The sequence below is a fragment of the Dipodomys ordii genome, unplaced genomic scaffold (assembly GCF_000151885.1).
Source record: "Dipodomys ordii isolate 6190 unplaced genomic scaffold, Dord_2.0 Scaffold30, whole genome shotgun sequence".
NCBI classification, from domain to species: Eukaryota; Metazoa; Chordata; class Mammalia; order Rodentia; family Heteromyidae; genus Dipodomys; species Dipodomys ordii.
Genome location: NW_012267246.1, coordinates 11,965,251 through 11,987,377, shown reverse-complemented (window position 1 = coordinate 11,987,377; position 22,127 = coordinate 11,965,251). Strand labels below are relative to the sequence as shown.

Sequence of the window (22,127 nt, the reverse complement as noted above, 5' to 3'; positions counted from 1 at the left end):
TTCAGGCTTTTTTCTTTTTGCTTATGTGGTGCTGAGGAATCGAACCCAGGGCCTCATGCATGCAAGGCAAGTGCTCTACCACTGAGCCACCTTCCCAGCCAAGGATTGCATACTTTTATAGAGTAAATCTGAATGATCCTACTCCTTTGGAGTAAAACTAGTATGTAACTAGTTTCCAACTATAGCTTTTTCTGGTCGGAATTTGAAAAAAATGAAAACCTAAGTAAAATAGGTGGAAGTTCCCTGACTATTCAGGTGAATTTAAAAAAAAAAAAAAGAAAAGAAAGCAAGAAAAAAAAAAAAGAAAGTGTCAACAGCACCACCCCGTCAGGGCGCCCCCCCCCCCCACGGCAGCCTGGGAAGCGTGTCTTGCTTTAAGCTCTCAGCAAAGCTGAGGAATCTAGAAAGATTCCTGAGAAAGGCAGGAGTGGCTGGGCCCGGTGCCCATGAGGGACAGAGGGAGGGTGGGGGCCCTTGGGAGTCCAAACAGCAAGGGGAGGGAATGAGGGGATCTAGGCCCAGGTAAATGAAGGAAGCTTTGGAAGTTAATTGACAAAGCATGAATCGTCAGTTGACCGCCCCTGTCCAGGTAAGGTGAAGATTCTTCACTCACCCCACTCTAAGTGGACTTCTTTGTGCTTTGGTCTCCCTGAAACCCTCGGTGGCTGACACTGGCCGGGCGCTATGCGCAGTGTGCGGACAGGGAGACTTTCGGAACACTGCAGGAGAAACAGGGGAGAGCTCTTCATAAACGCAACACAGCACGCAGATCTGACCTCACACGGTGCACAGTTTGAATGTGTAGACACTATTGTATGTGCCCTGGGTAGAAGAACTTTCATGTCAGTGTGTGGATGTGTGTGTGCGTGTGTGTATATGTGGATGTGTGTGTGCACCAGTATGAGGACTTAAACTCTAGACCTCACATTCTTGCTTGGATTTTTCACTCAAGGCTGGAACTCAACCACTGAGTCATACCTCCACTTCTGGCTTTTGCTGGTTAACTGGACATAAGAGTCTCATAGACTTTCCTGCTAGGGCTGGCTTTGACCTGCGATCCTCAGATCTTAGCCTTCTGAGTAGCTAGGATTACAGATGTGTGTGTTTTGAATGTAGACTGTCTGCAGGAGGCACACTTGAAAACAAGAATGATTACTTCTGAACTCACACCAATAGGTTTGAGTGTTGTATAACTTTAGCAAATAATTATTCTGCTCTACATTGAACTTAGAGCCTTCATGAGGACAGAAGAGAACACAAAATGATGGCTGAGTGAACATTTAGAATGGGCCATAAATGGCTGGCCAGAGACCGAGTAGGAGAGCCAATAAATCCAGTGTCGGCCACCAGAGTGTGCTGTGGGCCAGCGGGTCCTGCTACTGCTGAGCTAAGGAAGTAGGGTCTGAAGGACCAGGCACCATGTCAGAGGACACAGACTCTACAGGTCCAGCAGTAAAGGTGTGTGCAGCGCAGCCCCTCCCACAGGAGACACCATAATGGCTCTGTGCCTTGGTTTGGAGGTCCTCTGTCCCAGAAGGCATCCCGGAGAGCTTTGGCTCTGCCTTAGAATTTCTGTCTACGGGGCAGGGCAGATAGCACAGTACCTCCTTGGGGGCCGTGGGCAGATGGAGAAAAAATAATAATAAATGTTAAAGTTGGGTTGATGGAAGAAAACCCGTTCATTTTTTCAGAATGGTAGACCTTCTCCTATGCCAGGATGCCAGTCAACATCTCTGCTTCCCTCTCTTAAGCATGAAGGTTTCAAACCATCACCGTTAAGTAGCATCTCTCCAAGGGATCATGTCCCTCTCATTCAACTTCATGCCATTAGCTTATGTCCAGAGTACTCCATGTGCATTTATTAGGTTATCCTTCAGCATGTGGCTGAGAGGAAGGTTCCTGACAGGTTACCTGGCCAGACCAAGGTCACAGAGCCAAGGTCACACAAACCAAGGTAGGGCTGCTGCCCTCAGAGATTTATAGGGTCTCTAGCACTACTTGCCAGAAGAGGGCAGCAGAGGACGCCCTTTAACAGAATTGGCAGGTGTGCACAAGTCTTGCCTTGTTGATTCTTAAGTTCTATACTTCCTTTCAGGTCTCCTTTATTTAGTGGATGCAAATCCTAACCAATTTTCAAATGTTCCTGAAGCATAAGTAAGTGATGAGGGAACTGGCAGCCATCTTAATTCAGCTGATAATCATTGGGGCCTATCTTTTCTTCCTCTAAAGTACAATTTGAAAGGGTCTATTTTTCACTTCCTAGTGTAATCCTATGGCAGTGACACTAGGCATGGCTGAGATAATGTCTTCTTCCTCCCTTGGTGTTATGGAATGTGAATTCAGGACTTCTCACGCTTTCCAGGCAAGTGCTCTACCACTTGAACCATAACCCCAGCCTTCTTCTGTTTTAGTTACTCTTCAGGTAGGGTCTTTCACTTTTTGCTAGCGCAGGCACTAGATCACAGTCTTCCCAATCTCTGACTGACTGGCTGGGATTATAGGCGCATGCTTGGCCCTTGAAAATGCATTGTGAACCTGCAATTGTATTCTGGTATGATCGATGCAGCTTGGCCACACTTGATCAAGGAGGTACTATTAGCTGGAGACAAACTCACCTGGCTGTGCCCACCAGTACTGATGCAGCATGCTCGGAGTTTGTACAAAGTGCCTGGTTTCAGGTGGGTGAAAACATATTCTGTAGCAGATCCACTATAGGCCACTTCCCACTGGTTGGCTGTAAGACAAGAATCATGGGTAAGTTTACGCTGCTCATAAATAAAAACCTAACACTATCAACCATTACTGACGGTCAGAAACAAGTTATAGTCTCCATGGAAACCTCCCCCTCCTTCCCTCACCTCGCCTCCCCTCCCCTCCGCTTCAATGAATTCCCACAGAAAGTACGACTAATTTGGAGATGAGAATCTTAAATTTATTTGATTCACTAGGAACTCTGGTTTAAAATAACATAGAAAAACTGCTCTCTGGAGTTCTGTGTGAAAGGCAAAGCTGCCACTATGGGATTCAAACTGGTTTTCCGTGGGACCGTGACTGCCCCATCACCGTAACAGCGCGGAGCAAGTTCGAAAAAGCAGGCCTCGCTGCGGCCTGTGCACGGAGTAGCTAGCTGCCTCTCACCCTACCTTCGAAATTGCCGTCGGTGATCTCCAGCAAATACTTGAGGATCTCAGAGCCACCGTTGTCCTTCGGCGGGTCTAGGAAGGAAGCAAATGTCTCCTGTGTCATGGTTGGCTATAGAGAATCCCCCATCCCAGGTGCAACCCCAGAGCTGGGACCCCGAGAACTCACTCAGGAGGCAGGTAGCTAAGGAGGGAGGGTCCTGCCTGTGCAGAGACCCTCCCTATGACAGCTCAACATACGGTCCACTGATGTCTACCGGTGGGAGCTTGATGCTCTGGGCACAAAACTGCCTCAAAGCACAACTCTGTGAATGAACTCTGAGAAGTCTTGACTTTTAGCTCACTGTCTCCATGCTTACACAGGGAGGGACGTTTCCCAGTGACCAACCTTTGGGAATTCACTTCCTCTCACCTCTCACCTACTATTTCCACTTGTGTATCATGCTTCATAAGACATAAGACAAGTATGAAGTCTAATACTGTATTGTTAAATAATTTCTTAGGATTTTTCTGACAAGCGCATTCTAGGTCTACCAAAAAGCACACCAGGATTTGTAGTTCTGTGTGTCTTTTGTCATCCAGGGAAAGAGACATCCTCGTGATTCTATCTCAACATGATCAGGTACCTTGAGGCAGCCTCCAGAGGGGTTCCATCTCCTGTATGCCACTTGGCTGTTGGTAAGATGGTATTTTAGACTTCTCTATGTTTCCTGCTTTTGCCTTTGAGTTAATATATTATATGCCCTCAGTGAAAACCACACAGCTCTACATCCTCTGACTAGCTATCAATAATAACTAGCTGTTTCTAGTTATTTGCGACAATCCAGGCTTCCTCCTCAAACTCCACATGACATTCAGCAATAGACCATCCTTAAGTTCAGGGAGGTGCTCAAAGGCTAGGAAGACACAACTCTTCCTGTGTCACTGCAACACAAACACTGCACATGACAAAACCAACTTGAGAGGACACTCTTAAATTTTGCAGTTCATTTTCTTTTTCTTTTGTGTAATTCACCTTCAATGCCAATTTTTCAATTAATTTTTGTCTACCGACAATTTAAGGGTGATCTATTGAAGAACAGACTATATATTGATCCATTTCCATACCCAAATCAGGAATATTTTAAGGAGGAAAATATGTAATTCAGGAAAACTATGAAATAAATAAATGAGATTTTTAAACTTTAAGAATCCATTAAGTTATAAAATTTAGCAACACATCAAAATCTCATTTTGCCGGGCACCGATGCCTATGCCTATAATCCTAGCTACTCAGGAGGCTGAGATCTGAGGATCACGGTTCAAAGCCAACCCAGGCAGGAAAGTCCGTGAAACTCTTATCTCCAATAAACCACCAGAAAACCAGAAGTGGCACTGTAGCTCAAGTGGTAGAGCACTTGCCTTGCGCTGAAGAATGCAGGGACAGCGCCCAAGCCCAGAGTTCAAGCCCCATGACCGACAAAAAGAAAAAAGAAAAAAAAAGAAAAGAAAATCTCATTGTTTCTTGCTTATTTATTTATTTGGTGCCAGTCCTGGGACTTGAACTCAGGGTCTAGGTGCTGTCCTTGAGCTTTTCTGCTTAAAGCTAGTGCTCTATCACGTGAACCGAGACAGGAGCTTCATGGACTTTCCTGCCCTAGATAGTTTTGAACTGTGATCCTCAGATGTGTCTCCTGAGCAGCTAGAATTACAAGCAAGACCCACCAGTGCCTGGCTTGTCTTTTTTTTTTTTAATTAGCATATGTTAATCATACAGAGAGGTTCCACTGTGATAGTTTTTATATGCCTATAAATAGCACATTGATCAAATTCGGCCTATTACTCTGTCTATCCCTCTTCTACATTTTAGAATACAACCCAGGGAGTATCTATTCTAATTAGGAGAGCTGCTCACCTGTATGCTCCAAATGCGCCCTATGCTCACAAATCAGAGTTTGGTATTATTATTACCAGTATGTCACTATTGAAACCAATGCATTCCGTACCCCACTTGACACTGAAGCCGTGAGCTGTCACCGGGCCCTTGATGAGGGGTCTGGTCGGGGGCCCCGGCCGGTCAGGGCTGGTTGTACAAACGAGCACTTCACTTGGGCAGCTTTTCCCTTCCATGTTTGAAGCAGTCAGCTGGAAGACAACCGAGAATTCACTCAGGATGACGTTCTATAAAATTAACTCGTTGCTCCATTTTAAGGGGTTTCAATTCAACATGTCAGTGTATGTGTACAACAAGTCTTGTTAGTGTTACCCCTTCCATCCATTGCTCTCCCCATCTCTCATCCCCACCCCTCCTCTCAAGTTACCTGGTTCCATTTTCAAATAGATACCTGGAATTTTCTCACTCATTTGCCCATCCTTTCTCTATGTGTCTGCCCCAACTCCCTATGACACCATCCTCAGTGACACACGTTCTAACCTCCTGGTATTCATCTTGTAAAAGCATAAGTTAGTTGTTCATAGCAGTTGTACCCGCCCCGCCAGGGGGGTGTCCCTTCCTTTAGTTAATTTATGTATATGTATGTATGGCCCTGTACACACTTTCACAATTTAGGCCTAGCTTTCATATATAAGAGAAAACATGCACCATTTGTCTCTCTGAGCTTGACTTTATTTCACTTAACAATTATTTCCAGGTTCATCCATTTCTCTGCAAATGATATATATTATTCTTCCTAATGAGTAAAATTGCATTGTATGAATATCACACACACACACACACACACACACACACAATATTTTCTTGATCTACTCATCCACCATAATGCACATGACTTTTTAACACTGCAAGATCAAGGTCCTCAGAAACCCAGAGTGAAATACATACACAGTCACACAGTTTCTACCTCTAAAGTCAAGTATTAATTTAATAGTCCTTATTTGTGACCACTTATGGTCTGTATCTTCTGGTAAACATTAAACATTTTAGTAAACACTAAAGATAAAATCATAGGTAGGTTTTAGGTGAATGTATTTGTGTCTTCTGAAGAAGACATAGAAAAAAAATCAGTACATTATTAACTACATCCTATTGTATAATGGAAGGAAAAACAAGGCGAGAAAACCTGATAAAATGATGCAATTTATTTAGGAGTAGGACAGTGCCATCTTGTGGACAAAGGAAGGAATTTTTGGTAGCAAATCGTTCTTCTTTCCATGGGATAATTTGACAAAAGATTTACCGAGTGACTACTAGAAACCAAATTCAACCACTTGGCCCTACATGAGAGGCACAGATACACTCTCATCGGGCTTGCTATTTCCAGCCAGGCCACCTGGCTGTGCTGTTATTAGGACAATTTTCAGTCTCAATAGTACAGTTTAAAATTAAAATGGGGGATGTCTATTAAAATCCCAATGCTAGTTTGAACATGGAAGAGGCCACAAATGTGAACTTTTATTTTTTTTAACCAGGATGCTTCTTTTGAAATGATAAACAGTAATATTACTACTACTACTAATAATAATAACTACTACTACTACTACTACTACTACTACTACTACTACTTTAGGTAACCAAAGTGATCAACTCACCCTGAATTTATACTGTGTGCTTCTTTTGAGATTTTTCACAGTACAGGTTAAATCCTCTCCAGTGTATTTTGGGTGGAAATGGTTATCCTGAGAAGGAAAAGCCAGAAAGAATCATCAGCATCACCGACTCTGGGCATGGTCTATAGAACTCACATGTAGCCTCCTCCTACTCTAGGCAGGGGGACAAATCTGGCAGAGCTTCAGAGAGTATCAGAAGCCCCAGGTGCCACACACAGCACTGGAGATTCAGGTATGTTTCAGCAGGCACTGGCGCGTATGCTTGTAATCCTAGCTACTCAGGAGGCTGAGATCTGAGGATCATGGTTCAAACCCAGCCCAGGCACAAGGATCTGTGAGATGCTTATCTCCAATTAACCGAAAAGCCAGAAATGGAGGTGAGATTCAAGTGAATGAAAAAGCCAAACAAAAATGCAATTACCTAGAGTTCAATCGACAGTCCTATTTCCAAAAATAAGCAAAATAAATCATTCTATTATATTGTCATTTCCCCTGGCTCTGGCCAACTTCATTGTTTCAAAGCAGTAAATACTTGAAAACAATTATTTAATAATGTATTTATCACAAATAAAAAGCTTCTTGTACTGCGATCTTCACAAAAGGGCATCTTAGGTTACTGGGTACAACAGTGCCCTCTTCTGACCAAGAGAGAAACAGCAGTTTAGATGAGAAAGATAAACCTCCCTTAAGAGAGTTAATTTACTTTCTATCAAGCATTTATTCATTCATCAAATACTGCAGCACAACTTCGGGGCACCAGGTTCTTATCTGTGTTCTTGAGATGTGATTCAGCCTGGCTCAAGCGCGCGCGCGCACACACACACACACACACACACACACACGCACACATACACACAGCTGACCTAGAAGGCCATCAAAAGCACCCCACCCCACTTGACTCTCCTACAAAGTCTGTGGTTTAGGACACAAGCTAAAGCTGGGTAAAAAGCAGGACAGCGAGGCGCTGCTTTCCACAGTGGCGTGACTTAAACACGGCAGCCATGCGTGACTCTTCACACTCAAATTTAATAGGGTGAACACTGCAGCTCCTTAGGTCTGTGGATACATTTCAAGTGCCTGGTGCCACTTGTGGTAGGTGTGACTGGACAGCACTCTTCCACAGAGTGGTCAGGGAAGGGCTGTCCTCAGAGGTGATGTGTGACAGGAGACCTAGGGGACAGGAGGGAGGGGAGGCAGAGGTCAAGGACACCGTGGCTGTGACCCCATCTGGACTTGGATGGGGGCCTGGCCTTTCCTCTGGAAGGGACAAAGGCGGCTCTGAGACAGGAAATAGGCCCAGCGGGGCGTGGCCACACGAAGGCTTCATGTGCAGAACACACACGGATTGGGACAGAGTGACAATGACAGGACACTGACACAACCAGGGGTGAACAACATGGCTCAGAGACCACTACATTAGCTCTGCACATACGGTTTGACTTCTGGATTCTCATTCATTATTATTTTTCTTGGTGCGGGTACTGAGGTTTGAATTCAGGGCTTGGAATTTTTGCTCAAGGCTGACACTCTACCACTTGAGCCAGACCCTCACTTTCGGCTTTTTTTTTGCTGGTTAATTAAGAGTCTGAGGTCAGCTTGAACCAGGATCCTCAGTTTTCAGCCTCCCGCATAGCTAGGATTACCCACTAGGATTATAGGCATGAGCTACTGGCACCTGGCTACTGAAGGATTTCTTAAGAATGATTTGTGGGATTTGCTGAGTAATTATATACAGAGCGAAGGATAAGTTCATGGAGCTCTGTCTTCCCCAGCTACAAGGAGGGGACACCGTTTACCAAGACGGGGAAGCGCAGGCTAGCCTTGGGTAGTGGTGGTGATCTGGCAAGTGGCTCTTGAGCACCTTTTTGTGAGGGCTATCATAATGCTGTCTTACACAGAACCTGCGCGGGGTGCATGATCTGTAAACCTTACGTGTTCTTCCTCTTGGATTTCCAGGGTGTAGGTAATCACTTCCTCGGGTGAACAGCCTTCTGGCTTGTTCCACTGCAACGTGACCCACGTGACGCCAGCCCGAACGAGTCTTGGAGCAGAGGGCATCTGCGGGATGTTCCCCAAGGTGTAGCACACCACCTCCTGGCTATAGCCACTGGAGAGAAATGAACACAGTGAGACAGACAGACAGACAGACAGACAGACACACAGACACACACACACACACACACACACACACACACACACACACACACACACACGGCTGTGAAGGAGAGAAAGGGGCAGACAAGGGACCTATGTGATATTCAATACCATGACTTTCCCTTTCCTCTATCGCCCCCTATCGTCCACTCTTAGAAAAACATACCAAGTTACTGGAGACCAATATATAGTTTTCCTCTTCAAAGTTATAAGAAAGAACAGCCTAGAACCTTGTGTATCAAGCTAAAACTACTGGTTTTCAAATCAATGTGAGCACAAAGAATGGTCTATTGATCAATTTCAGTGTTTTACAAATAGATACAATGTTGTTTCTCCTAAGTGTGTGCAATCTCCAATTCACATGACCTTTTATCTAGGGAGCTCTAAAGCTATAATCATCACTGTGGCTGGGACAAGTACTTCTGTTAAATTCCAAGCAGGAAAGGGAGAGGCTCTGTAGGCCGGAGAGAAGGTAGGAGGCTGCTGCTGGCCACATCTTTAAAGGAAATGTTTCCATAAGCAGTGATAGAAGAAAACATTCCTTCATCATGAGTTGCACAGCAAGTGCAACCCAAAGGTGGTCTTTCCACAGCCTCCACAGCACAGAGCTCGGAGCCACACACCTGCTCCCCCCTCTCCTACAGCCTAAGTGGGATCAGCGACAAAGACAGCTCCGAGTCTCTCCATCCTGGGCTATCCACCCCGGGCTTGAGAACTACAGCTAGCCAGCATCTCACACACAACCGGAAAAGGTAACTGAGTAAAGGGTTTGGAATAAAAATAAAAAGATGTAAGATCTGAAGTACTCATGCCTTTACAGGGTTCCTTTCAAAAGCTGCCTGTCTCTTTCATCTCTGTTTTCAGAGACCCCCTAATGGGGTCTTCACAGAAGGCCGCAGAAAGGCCAGAGTGACTTTATCCCTTCCACAGGTCTTTCCCAACAAAGGAGGCTTTCCTGGAAGAGAATGTGCAGCTGTGGAGGGCAGCAGGTTTCCTTATGCCTTCTGGCAATATGACAGGACACCCAGAAACATGGCCTCCAAGTTGGAAGTTGAGAGAAGCCAGCATCATACCTGGTGCCGATGTCATTCCGAGCGGCTAACCGGAACGTGTAGCCCACGGCCGGGCACAGCTTGGTCAGCTTGCAGTGCTTCTGGCTCCCAAAGAAGCACTGTCGGAACCCACTGCTTCTCTTCCCCTACAAGGAAATAAGAAGACAACGCATGCAAGGTCTTCCTTCTGCCCTCAGCACCACAGGGTGCGGCTTCTTTTGCACTGTTCAGTATCACTAGACTTGGCTCACTGATTGAGTCACTCCAAAACTGAAAGTTATCACCAATGCATCCTCCTTGCACAAATTAATGGGTATCATTCTGATACTATGATATGCGTTCAACTCTTTGGGAAAAAAATAACCATAGGTAAGCGAAGGAGCAATTTAAAACTAAAATTAATTTCCTAGTTTGAATGAACACAGCCAACAGAAGGAAAGTTTACATGAAAGGATCCATGTAGCACAGAAAGAACTCCAGGGTGAAATCTCATCCTTAACGTAAAGTGAGGCAGCACAGGAAGTTCCGTGCCAAGGGTCATCCACGGGTACTTGGATTTCTTTCTTTTACTTATTTGATTTTTATGGTGCTGGTCCTTGGAGCTTGAACTCAGGGCCTTACACTCTTGTTTTATTCTTTTTTCTACTCCAGGATGGTGCACTACCACTTGAGCCACACTTCCACTTCTAGGTCCTTGCAGATTAATTGGAGATAAGAGTCTCCCAGACTTTTCTGCCTGGGCTGGCTTTGAACCTTGATCCTCAGATTTCAGCCCCCTGAGTAGCCAGGATTACAAGTGTGGGCTGCCAGTGCCTACCTATACTTGCAGTACGCATATAAAGCCCTTTCAGGTACAAAGTATGCTTCACTTAAGGATCACCATCTCTAAGAACCCCCTTCTTCACTTGGGTGCCCACTGCAGGGATGGCTGGCTGGGACTGTGGTCTTTCCAGGCCCTCCCATGTACTGAAGACCAGCCTGGACAGCCTCAGGGACACACTGGACGTGTCTCCTCTCTCCTGCAACTGTGGCCCTGGCCATCCCCACCCCACACATCCCAGTGACACCCAGCTGTTTGTTCACTGGTCCCTGAATACCAGAGTCCTGTATGCCTGCTTCACCTGACTCATACCCGCTTTCCTCGTGTTTTACACAAATTGAGCTCTATCAGTACTTGAAGAAATGAACTGATCCCTTACAAGCCTTCAGAACATTGACAGAACTCATTTAGATGTATTGCAGTCACTCTAAGTCTCTTATCTTTCCAAGATACTTCATATCACTTAAGAGAAAAATAAGCCCCGTACGGTATCTAAATAGATTCGCAGTAAGGGCAACACATAGCTGTGTTATGTAGTGCTCAGAGGGATGGTACACTCATGTGAGCCATGTGCTAGGAGAAAATTTCCTACCCATAATCCATCACATCATATAACTTATCGCTGCGCATCCAACAGCAAATCACAGCTGACAGTGGACAGTCTTCTCACTAGTGAAACCTTGGGCCTTCAGGAATATGTTTGAAGTTCTCAGTGTATTTTATAAAGAACCAAAAGCAAACACATTTCCCCCCCTTGGCACATTTGAGCATCTCTGAGCAGGTTTCCAAATGTTTATCAATAGAGCACATTCCAAGGGATGTGTAATTCAAAATAAAATACGTGGATGCAGCCAGTGTGATCATCAGACTACGAAAAATTAGACCACAGTCCTGTTCACCATCCAACCCCATCTCCTCACGAGGAAAAGCAGAACTTTTTCCAGCAAAGGCAATGGAAGTCCTAAAGCTCATTTTGTTAGGGTTAAATATGGCTCAATTGAGAGGTAAGTGTAAGAAAACTATGGGAACGCTGATCGAGGCCACTGTGTGCTTATTTAACCTTGAATGCCAAGGTCGATGCTGCTGATTTATTCATAGGAAAACTATTTGTGCGCAGATTTGCATGATTAGTACCTGTGTCTGATTATGCTTCACAAGACTCCTGGTGTGTTCTGCATTCATTTCAGGCTGAAGCAAGGTCTACTGCTATTGCTCCTCTATTTCTGAACTCAGCAGAAGCTATTCTCCCTTCCAAAACCCATGCTGGCTCCTCCTCAATGCTTCCTTTTCCCTATGTCTTTGTTTCATCTTGGCAGCCCTACAGCCAAGAAATAAAGTTGGTCTTTTCTTACTAGGTTAATTGGTTTTTATACGGTACAATGCAGACTGTCTATGACCTAAATAAGAAAGAGGGGAGAGACACCAAGAGCAGGAAAGTAGACTTCTATTTTAAAAGGGCGGTACTCACTCAAGAATCCAGGAAGAGGAATTGCAGGACCTTCAAAGCATTTTCTTTACTAGCCCATGGTGGCTCACGTCTGTAATCCTAGCTACTCAAGAGGCTGAGATCTGAGGATCACTGTTTAAAGCCAGCCAAGGCAAGAAAGTCCATGAGATTCATCTTCAATTAACCACCAGAAAGCCAGAAGTGGTAGAACTATTAGCCTTGAGCAAAAAAGCCCAGGGACAGCACCCAGGCCTTGAATTCAGGCCCCATGACCAAAACCAAACCAAACCAAACCAATTCTACTTCAGTATCCAGAATAATTGCTCCAACTAAATGCACGTTGAATTACCCATCTTAACCCTTCTGAGATATACTACTATATGCCTGGAACTTAGGAACATGTAGAGAGCTCCAGAGTTATGGGAACCTTGGAATAGAATTTTAGGAACAATGTCCGTAATGTTTGAGTAAGTAAGTGCAATATTTTATAAACTTAAACCTTATGGGAACTATTTTAGAAGTCTTGAGAATGGAGCAAAAAGAAGAGAAAGCAGGTTAACAAAATATCTCAGGCACAAGAAAAGATTCATGTAGGATATGGAGTTTAATCTGAAAGGGACACATAGAAAGAAAAATATATTATTATGTTGTGTGTGTGTTTGTCTTGAACTTGGGGCTTCACACTCTTGCTTGCCTTTTTTGCTCAAGGATGGTGCTCTACTATGTGAGTTCTAACTTTTTATTAGTTAATTGGAGGTAAGAATCACAGAATTTTTCTCCCCAAGCTGGCTTCTTACTATGATCCTTAGATTTCAGCCTCCTGAGTAGCTAGGACTATAGGCATGAGCCACCAGTTCCTGGCTGACAGACAGTATTTACAAATACAATACTGCCCTGTTACTCTTGACAAACAGGGTAGAAAAGATAGAATGCTGTAGAAGATTGAAGGAGTCACATGAACTGATTGATAATGGGAAAGTTTATCAGAAACTAAATATGTCCAAGCTGTTACTGTCAGTAAAGCTTTCTGGATAGCAAATCCTTGCTTTGACATTTTACACATGTAGTGTGGCTCTAAAGCAATTTGAGAGATTATGATGGATGCCACATTCCTCCTCATAAACTATATTTTAAACCCACAGGATTCCTGAGGTACTTACCTTAACCTAGAAAACTTACATTTCAGTATCTGAAATCAGCCTCGGGCCAAATTCTCTAATTGAAATGGGCACCATGCTGCCGCTTTTGAGGCCTGCTGTCACCGGTGATCTGGTCAAACACAGGTGGAGCAGGGCCAGTCGTGACCAGGCCTCATTCTGATCAGGTACTAGTGCCAGGTCACTTGTGTGTCAGAAAGAGGAAAGGATACGCAGACTGATGCAAAGGGTGGGCACAGGACGTGGCTGGTGCCCAAGAGCAATCCCAGCAACCCTGGAATACCCACCGACACCCTGGAGGGCAGATAGTGGGGCGGGAGAACCCCACGATGAGCTCTGGGGTTCCCCATTCTTGCAAAGGAGGAACTACCTCAATTAGAAAAACCCATGAGGAGACCACAGCCCACACTTCTGGTCACTGGGAACGCCTGGCCATTAGGTTACTGACCTACTATGACATGAACTTATCTAAAGCCCGGAGTGGTTCAGGCCTAACTTTACTGGCCTAGCCTGGGAGTGAAAAAAATGGAGGAGGGCTGACTTTCAGGGCTGGCTGGCTTGTTTCCACTTCATAGTCTTGGGCATGCCCAAGCGCTTGTTTGCACAGCTCGCCCCGAGTTCATTTGAGGGCAAGGGTAATCTTTGCTAGAATGTGGAGAAATCTTGGCGTGCAAGCCAACTGCATGCAGATTAGCCTCCAGGTGTGTGATTTGGCATTGGGGAAAGCATTATGCGCCGGGCCTAGTTCACTCTCCAGGCTTGGGGGTTCCTCTTCTCATGCAGCAGAGTACCCATCTTCGTTCATCTACTATCCATCCACACTGATCACCCCAGGGGAGCACCGGGGTGTCATCCTTGCCTCCTGGTCAAAACTGCTCTCCAGGAAATAAATCTCAGAATTAGCCAGGTGCTGGTAGCTCACGCCTAGAATCCTAGCTACTCAAGAAGCTGAGATCTGAGGACTGTGGTTCAAAGCCAGCCTGGCCAGGAAAGTCCTTGAGACGCTTATCTCCAATTACCCACCAGAAAACTGGAAGTGGTGCTTTCACTCAAAGTGGTACAGTGGTAGCCTTGGGCCAAAGAGCTCAGGGACAGCCTCAAGGCCAAGTTCAGGCCCCATGACAGGCAGACAGACAGACAGACAGACACACACACACACACACACACACACACACTTCAGAATTGCCAGTCTTACGTTCATGACTGTCAGACCCATCCTTCCCATTCCTGATGACCTCTTTCTCTGCATTCTCACCATGTATAATCCACATGTTCGACCCCATTGGTCAGCTTATTTTCCATTCCCACATCCCTACTGTCACTGCAAGTCTATTTGTCCAGGGTTCACCTGGTCTGGGTTATGCATGTTGTGTTCCCGGATTGAGGCAAGCAGGGGCCTTGTGTCACATTGGATGCACCTACTAAAGGCAATTGCCATCTCTGAAGGAGAACCCCCACCTTCAGAACACAGTGTGCTGTCAGCACCTGCACCCCTGGATCCAAGACCTTGTCCTTGCTTACATCTCAGAGGGTCACACATTCAGTCAAGGATCCCAGGCATGATGACAGACCTGTCCTGGACATACAGGGGTGAGAGAAGGGAGCATGGTAAATATTTACAATGGATACTCTTACACGATTACATCTCAAGAGTGATCTTTGAAAATGTGTAAGGTGTGACACAATTCAGGGACAAGGATCTTCTTTCTCAAAGGGGGAAAAATGCCTTAACACTATGCCATTTTTTTATATTAGTGTGTATTAACTATCTAAATAATAGGTTTCATTCTATTTTCATATACATACATTGTATCACATTGAAGTAAAATTTGAGGATAAATAATATGAAAGATTTTTAACTATTTTAAGGAACTTGTTTTTATTTTCTCCTTTACCCCTTTTATTACTTGATTTTCTTTCTAGCTACAGTCAAAAATTAAACTTAATAACTAAATAATTTTTAAAGGATATTTGTAGTCACTTAAAAAAAAAAAAAGGATTTTCAAGCCTGTATCCTCCTGACGCCTATCTTCAGTACTTGGGAGGAGGAATCATCTACATGAGCTGCGTTTTCATTGAGGAAATTAATACCTCCATGCTGGTTCTACGCATAAAATGCATAGAATTGTGAATCCTATCTTCCTGCAAGCATAGTTCTTCAGGCTTTGGGGCTGAGGGTGCCCTGGATAACACTGCTAATCAGCCTGGCACTCATACCACTGCAAGTGGCTATGTCCAACACTACTGGATGATGATGCTGACTGCTATGTTCAATTGTATTAAAATTAAACTGGAACTGATCCCCTGTTCCTATTTACAACACCTTCATTCCACATACACACATGGAGAGAGAGGGAGAGGGAGAGGGAGGGAGGGAGAGAGAGAGAGAGAGAGAGAGAGAGAGTGTCAACATGAGACAGCTAGAATACAGGTGACCCAGCTTGCTCTGGCCATGTGCTAGCAGACTTTCTGACTGGCAGGGTGTTTTCTTAAATTGTGTTCGTGTTCCAGAGATTCCCTTTCGTATGGGTTGTTCTGGGAAGAGCTGCCTTTCTGAGCTGTGCATACCAGGATGGATTACTAGCTGAGAAACAAAGCTGGTTATCAGTTATCATGACTGTGCCTATGGTTCAGGACTGCTAGATCCAGACATGGACAACGTGATTCTGGGCTGGGCATGCTTTCAGATGGCATAGATCAACTTGTCAGAAAATGATAAATCAAATGAAAAATAAAGTTAGGGAGAGAAAGGGGAAGGAGAGGAAAATGAGAGAGGGAGGGGTGACACTGCTCAGAAAGAAATGTACTCATTACCTGACTTACGTAACTGTAACCCCTCTGTACACCACCTTTACAATTTAAAAAAATTACGTTATATTGGCCAACTGAACTCTGGCCAGGTTGTAAGATTTCATCTGCTTCTGTGCCTATATTTAGAAGTTGTTCCAGCACCAGCCAAACCCAGGCAACATCGAAGATAAATACTGCGTGCGTGTGGTCAGCTGCCTATGTATAAGAGGGGGTGTATAACAGTAAAGTGGGGTATACTGTATCTGAGAGGACTCAAAGGTTCCTTGTGCCAAGCCTCGCTCTTCTCAGCGATGCCTTAGTAAAGAGGCACACTGGCAAAGACAGGGGTGGAGTGGCTTGTGGTTGTGTGTCACGAAGTGCCCTTCCATCGTCTGGAATACTAACTGTATTCTTCGTGGGAGGATCATCAGGTCCTCTGATTGAAAAAAGCGGCTGTAACTTTCCTATATATGTCTCCAAATATTAGGTTCACTTGGGGATAAGGGCTTTGGTAAGATCAATGTGTCCCAGGGAAAGGGAAAGGATCAGGTAGGGAGGTTTAGGACAAGCTGCCTATGTAACTCACAAATGAACCAAGGGATGGCCTGGGCCATTCAACAAGCCAAGGTCCACGGTGGCTGCCATCTATCTAGCTGGCAACCGGCAGGCATGGCAAACCTAACAATCAAACTACTGGATGCCAGGGGCCAACATGAGTCTTTACGATTTCATCTCAGACAGGAGCTCCCATATAAAGTCTGCTGTGGGCCCGCCATCTCTGGGGCTGTAGGTCCTAAAAGTGGGGTCCCTTCTTGGTTAACTTGGTGTTTGAGTTGTAAAGTCTTTCAGGGCTGACTTCCCTTCCCTTTCTTTCCCTTGCTTCTATGAATCCACCCTTGGATGTGACACAGCCAAACACTGGCCACCATATGGGGCAGCTTAGGACGTTGGTGTCCCTGGTGGACAGTGTCTGATGAATCCCGCCCCTTCCCAACTCCCCAGTCCCCATAAGTGCCAGTTTCCTGCCCACTCCAGCCAGGTGCTGGTGCTGGGTCAGAGAATAGAAACCAACCTTTTTGGTATTCTTCATGGAGCCAACACACTGTTCAACCTAAGGTAGTGTGGCCGACTGCATAGACAAAGTGCATCCAGTTCCCAGGATGGCTCCTGGTCAGTCACTCTTGCTTGCTAATGCTCTACCTCTACATGCCCAGAATGCCAGGCATCACATCAGAAAGCCATGTGCACATCCACCAGTGACAAGCAACGCTGGGAGATCATCAACACCAGGTGCCAACACCCAAACTTGCACAGGGGCCTAACTGATAACCAAGCTACCAACCTTCTCCTCTGGAACAAGCTTAGTCTTTCCATGAGCTCGCCTAGACTCTCTAGAATCAGATGTTCAAGAAGCTTCCCTGTGGGGCTGGCAATGGTTCCAGGAAGTTTTTTACAGTAGAACTGCCAGCTATGGCCAGGCCTGGCCTGCTGAGGCTCTACCTGCCGCTGGCCTTTTATGTCATGACTTCATGCTGTGTTTGCCTTCGTTTCTATGGTTAGATTGTTCTTAGTTTCACAGCTGTGTTGGCTCTTTAGTCACCAGGAAATCAGATGTGGATGTGAACTTCCTTTCTGGGCCAGCTGAGTCACAGAGATCCAGAGGAACTTTACCCATCTTATTCTCACAAGGTGATTTTTCTTTTTCCTGGATCTTCCATATGTTCCTTACATGTCATGGCAGGAAGTTGTGCCAATGACATATTTACATCTATGGACTGCACTAGTAATCAGTTTCTGTTCAGTTCAAACCAGCAACGTAGGCCCCAGGGCTCCGGCTTAAATTCCTTCTATCACATTCTCTTCAAACAGTCTTAACTGCTGTCCTACCTCACATCTTAACATCTACTGAAGCGCACTTGAACAAAACAGTGCATCTGCTATGTGCCCAGGTAATCTGAGCAGCCCTGACATACCAGCATGCTGTTGCAAGTGGAGAGACTGAGGCTCAGAGGCCCAGTTGCTTGTTTGAGGTCCCTATAACCAGTGAGAGAACACACAGACCACACAAACACTAATCCGGGCCTCTGTGGGTCAACACCGCATCACCAATTAAACAACATCACCACGAATCCATGGCACACACTCACGGGGCCATCTTAGGAGACTCAGGTTTTGCTCTGAGTGACCGGCGACCACACTGCCACATTTGCCTAGCACAATTAATGAAAGCAGTATTTTAGAGTAAAACTTTGACGCTCAGACTCCAAACATGCTCCCCTTACACAACTTGCTTTTTCCTCCCCTAAATTGGAAAGGCAAGTTCCTATGTGACCATGAAATATGTTCCCCTTCCCCAAGTTTTCAAAAAAATTGTTTTTCATCTATTTGGGAACCTCAACACAGATGGAGCAGACAATTACGAGATCCCATGCAATGGCTGTCCACTATTTTCCTAAAGTTCCTCCCTACCTTAGTGGTGTCTGGGTCCTCCAAATCTCTTGTTCCACTAGATTCCAACATGTGTCAAGAAGTCCAGCTAGAAGTGGCATAAGGGCAAGTGAGCTAGAAAGGCTGCCAAGAGGGCCCAGGGCCCAGTTAGGAGGTAACTGATAGGTAATAGGCACAATGCTGAAATATAGCAGAAATAACCTTCTGCCATTTTGATTACTAACAGATTAAAATAAACATGGAGGTGGAGTCAGGAAGATCAACAATCAACAACCGATAATCAGCTGTGCCTACAACCCTACCACCTCAAAAGACTGAGATCCGAGGATCAAAGTTTGAAGCTAGCTTGGGCAGAAAAGTCTATGAGACTCTTATCTCCAATTAACTACCAAAAAGCAGGAAGTGGAGGTGTGACTCAAGTGGTACAGCTTTGAGAAAGTAAACAAGTGCGAGAAGCCTTACATTCAAACCACAGAACCAATACACACACACACACACACACACACACACACACACACACACACACAGAGTAACCAAGTAGAAAGGGTTAAAACTAAACCCTCTGGGACTGGGAGCATGGCTCAAGCAAGAGCCCCTGCCTAGCAAGTGTGCGGTCATTTCTGCTTGAAATGGAGCCACGTATGGGAGGAATCAGAGGCCAGAGGGCTGCAACAGTGCACAGCCCATTCTCAATCACCAAGGAAAGCCCTGAACCTTAAGACTTATCATAGTCATTCCAGTGTGGATCCTTGGCCAGCTACCATTTCAGGTTACCCCAAACAACTCATGGCCGGTGAAAATTAAAACTGAGACCAGCTGAGAAACCGGGGACACCTGAAAGTTGCAGTTTTTCCATCGTCATTTACTCCACTAAGGGACTATCGAGTCATTAATGAAGAATGGGTAGCTAGTGAACTCTTATCAAGTCATCTGGAGAAACAGCATGTGGATTCTGTGACAATGAACTTGAATGCATGATGGCAGGACCAGGACTGTTCTCCAGCCTCAAGCCATGCCTTCCCTGGTTCTCAGGAAATCACCATGTGGTTAAGCTTCTGCTCAAGACAGATCTTTCAAAGAAGGTTAGCTCAGTGCAGCGCTGTAGATCTTAGCAGACGTAAAGGTGGCTTCTCCTTTGATTATAAATTGAGCAAAAGAATATACTCTCACTAAGACTGCAATACTTCATTCCTCCTGAGTAAGATCTCCTTTGAGCTCACCCCTGTTCATCTCAGGCAGTGATACTCTCCTTAGGTACCTCATAATCTTTCTGTACCCTACTTGGGCAACATCTGGTACCAGAATCTACCAACAGAAGGTTTCAGAGGGCCAGCACAGGCCTCGTGGAGCTACACTTCTTGCAGGCCAGGTGCTGTTTGAACGTTTGGTTTCTTTCCTTGCAGCCAATGGCCTGGGTAAAGTGGGACTATGGAACTCAGAGACCAGCATGAGGAACTTGTCCTCAAGAGGGCTACTGACCACCAGCTTACGTTCAAGTTTAGACTCACACACTGCTAGATTGTCTGGTCAGAAATTTTACTTCCAAAATCATGAGCAGAAATGACCTTGTCATCTTTTTATCTATTCTCCATGCCAGGAAACTCAATAAAACCATTGTTTAGTCTTTTTAAATGGACTAAGAGAAGTAGACTATAAAGCAAATATACTACCGAATAGCCATGCACTGGTGGCTCATACCTGTAATTCTAGCTACTCACGAGGCTGAGATCTGAGGATTAATGGTTCACAGGTGTGAGATGCTTATCTTCAATAAGTCACCCAAAAGCCACAAGTGGAGCTGTGGCTCAAATAGTACAGCATTAGCCTTCAGCAAAAATATAAGGGACAGAGGGACAGTGCGGGTCCTGAGTCCAAGCCACAGTGTGTGTGCATATGTGCACTTGTGTGTACGTACACACATGCGCGTGCGCACACACACACACACACACACACACACACACGCACACACGCTGACCTCCTGAACTTAGTTGATCACAGTTCCAAGCAGAGAAGCAGCAAAATCCACAAGAGACAGACAGACAGACAGACAGACCACACACACACACACACTCCTCTTGTTAGTAAAGTTTATCTAGAAAACATCAAGACATAAGGGAAAACAAACATATCAGGTCAACACATAGAAGCAGGGTGGCACTGAGCTTCCACTCTTCTCCTGGGGGAGGGGGAAGGGGAGACATAAGACAGCTCCCATCCAGCCTTCTCGACTGTCTGTAACCATCTAAGAGGGCTACAGAGGAGCCTTCATTTTTCTAACCAAAGCCTTTACAAATGAAATCCACCTTGCAGGTAGAGTGTCCCAGATAAGTCTGAGATTTGGCCAATCTGTACATATGAGCTATTCACAAGCATTCTGACAACAATGGATCACTGTCTTTTCGAACTTGGAAGTCAAGCTGCTTTGATGCAGCCAGCAAAGGGGGTTGGGGGAAGCTTTCACAGAAAACAACATCCTGCATCAAAATTCCATCCTGAGAATTGCATCCGTTTTTTTTTCTTTAATTTCTTCTTCCTCTTGTTCTGTTTTTAATCTTAAAGTAGTTGTACAGAGGGGTTTGATTCCACATATCATTTTTTATGGGTACAATGCAACATGATCAGTGTCATCCCTTCTACCATTCTCTCCATCTCTCCTAGCTCCACCCATGCCCTCAAGTTACCTCGTTCCATTTTTACAGGTGTACATTGAGTATTACACCTGCATCCGCCCACCTGTCTTCTCTAGCCATTATTTTGCACCTTCTCCCCATGACCTCTCCCTGACAAACACATTTCAGCATCCTGGTATTCATTCTGTTAAACATAAGTTAGTTGTTCAAAAAGGTTATACATCATTGGTTACACATCTCTCGGGCATATACTGAACTTCAGTCAATTTGCTTCTGTGTGTGTGTACAAATGTATGAATGTATGTACATATGTATATTTATATTCCTCTTGCATTCTGTTGGAATATTTTTCTGTAACAGTTGTCACTTTTTGTTTAAACTTATACTTTGGATTTTTCAATCCCTTCACCCCCAGTTAAGTTACAAACACTTGGATTTCTTCTCTAACTCCACATTTTCTGTTCTTAAAATCCTTTTACTATTTGATCCACCACAGAAGAAGACAGAATAAAAGCAGGGGGGAATGAATGAATGGAATTTAGATCTCTAGGAACAAAAGAGCACAGTTGCTTTTTAGAGACCAAGGGCTTCCTCTGCCCAGGCGTTTGCTGCCTGTGATGGCGGCACCTGGGCCACTAGCTGGCAGGGAGCCTCCGTGGTAGACATGATTCTGGAGCCTTGGCACCTGTGAGAGGAAGGTCAAACCGAGCAAGGCTCAGGCCCTAGGCCTGGGGTGGGGGTGGGAGCACTTTCTGCCTTTCTCCCATGCGAGTGCTCACCAGATCTACAGCAAACAACAGGTAGGTGTCATTTTCTACAAAGGGAGTGCAAGACACATTTCCCAAACCCAGTGCTTCACCTCATCAACACCACAAAGCATCAAGACGCACTGTTTACATAAACGAACATGTTTATGGGACAAATCATAAAGACAAAATCAAAG

The 22,127-nt window shown here is 45.1% G+C and overlaps 1 protein-coding gene across 1 annotated transcript in view; it reads right to left on the bottom strand.

Annotated features, from left to right (window-relative positions):
- Positions 1-22,127, bottom strand: part of Fndc3b (fibronectin type III domain containing 3B) — a 225,779-nt gene that overhangs the window by 37,778 nt on the left and 165,874 nt on the right. The window contains exons 11-17 of the mRNA XM_013016157.1: positions 9,914-10,038; positions 8,619-8,793; positions 6,669-6,755; positions 5,126-5,264; positions 3,144-3,215; positions 2,616-2,734; positions 614-719 (exon numbers count right to left, since the gene is read on the bottom strand). Of these exons, the coding sequence (XP_012871611.1) occupies positions 614-719; positions 2,616-2,734; positions 3,144-3,215; positions 5,126-5,264; positions 6,669-6,755; positions 8,619-8,793; positions 9,914-10,038 (823 nt within the window). The remainder of the gene's footprint in view (positions 1-613; positions 720-2,615; positions 2,735-3,143; positions 3,216-5,125; positions 5,265-6,668; positions 6,756-8,618; positions 8,794-9,913; positions 10,039-22,127) is intronic.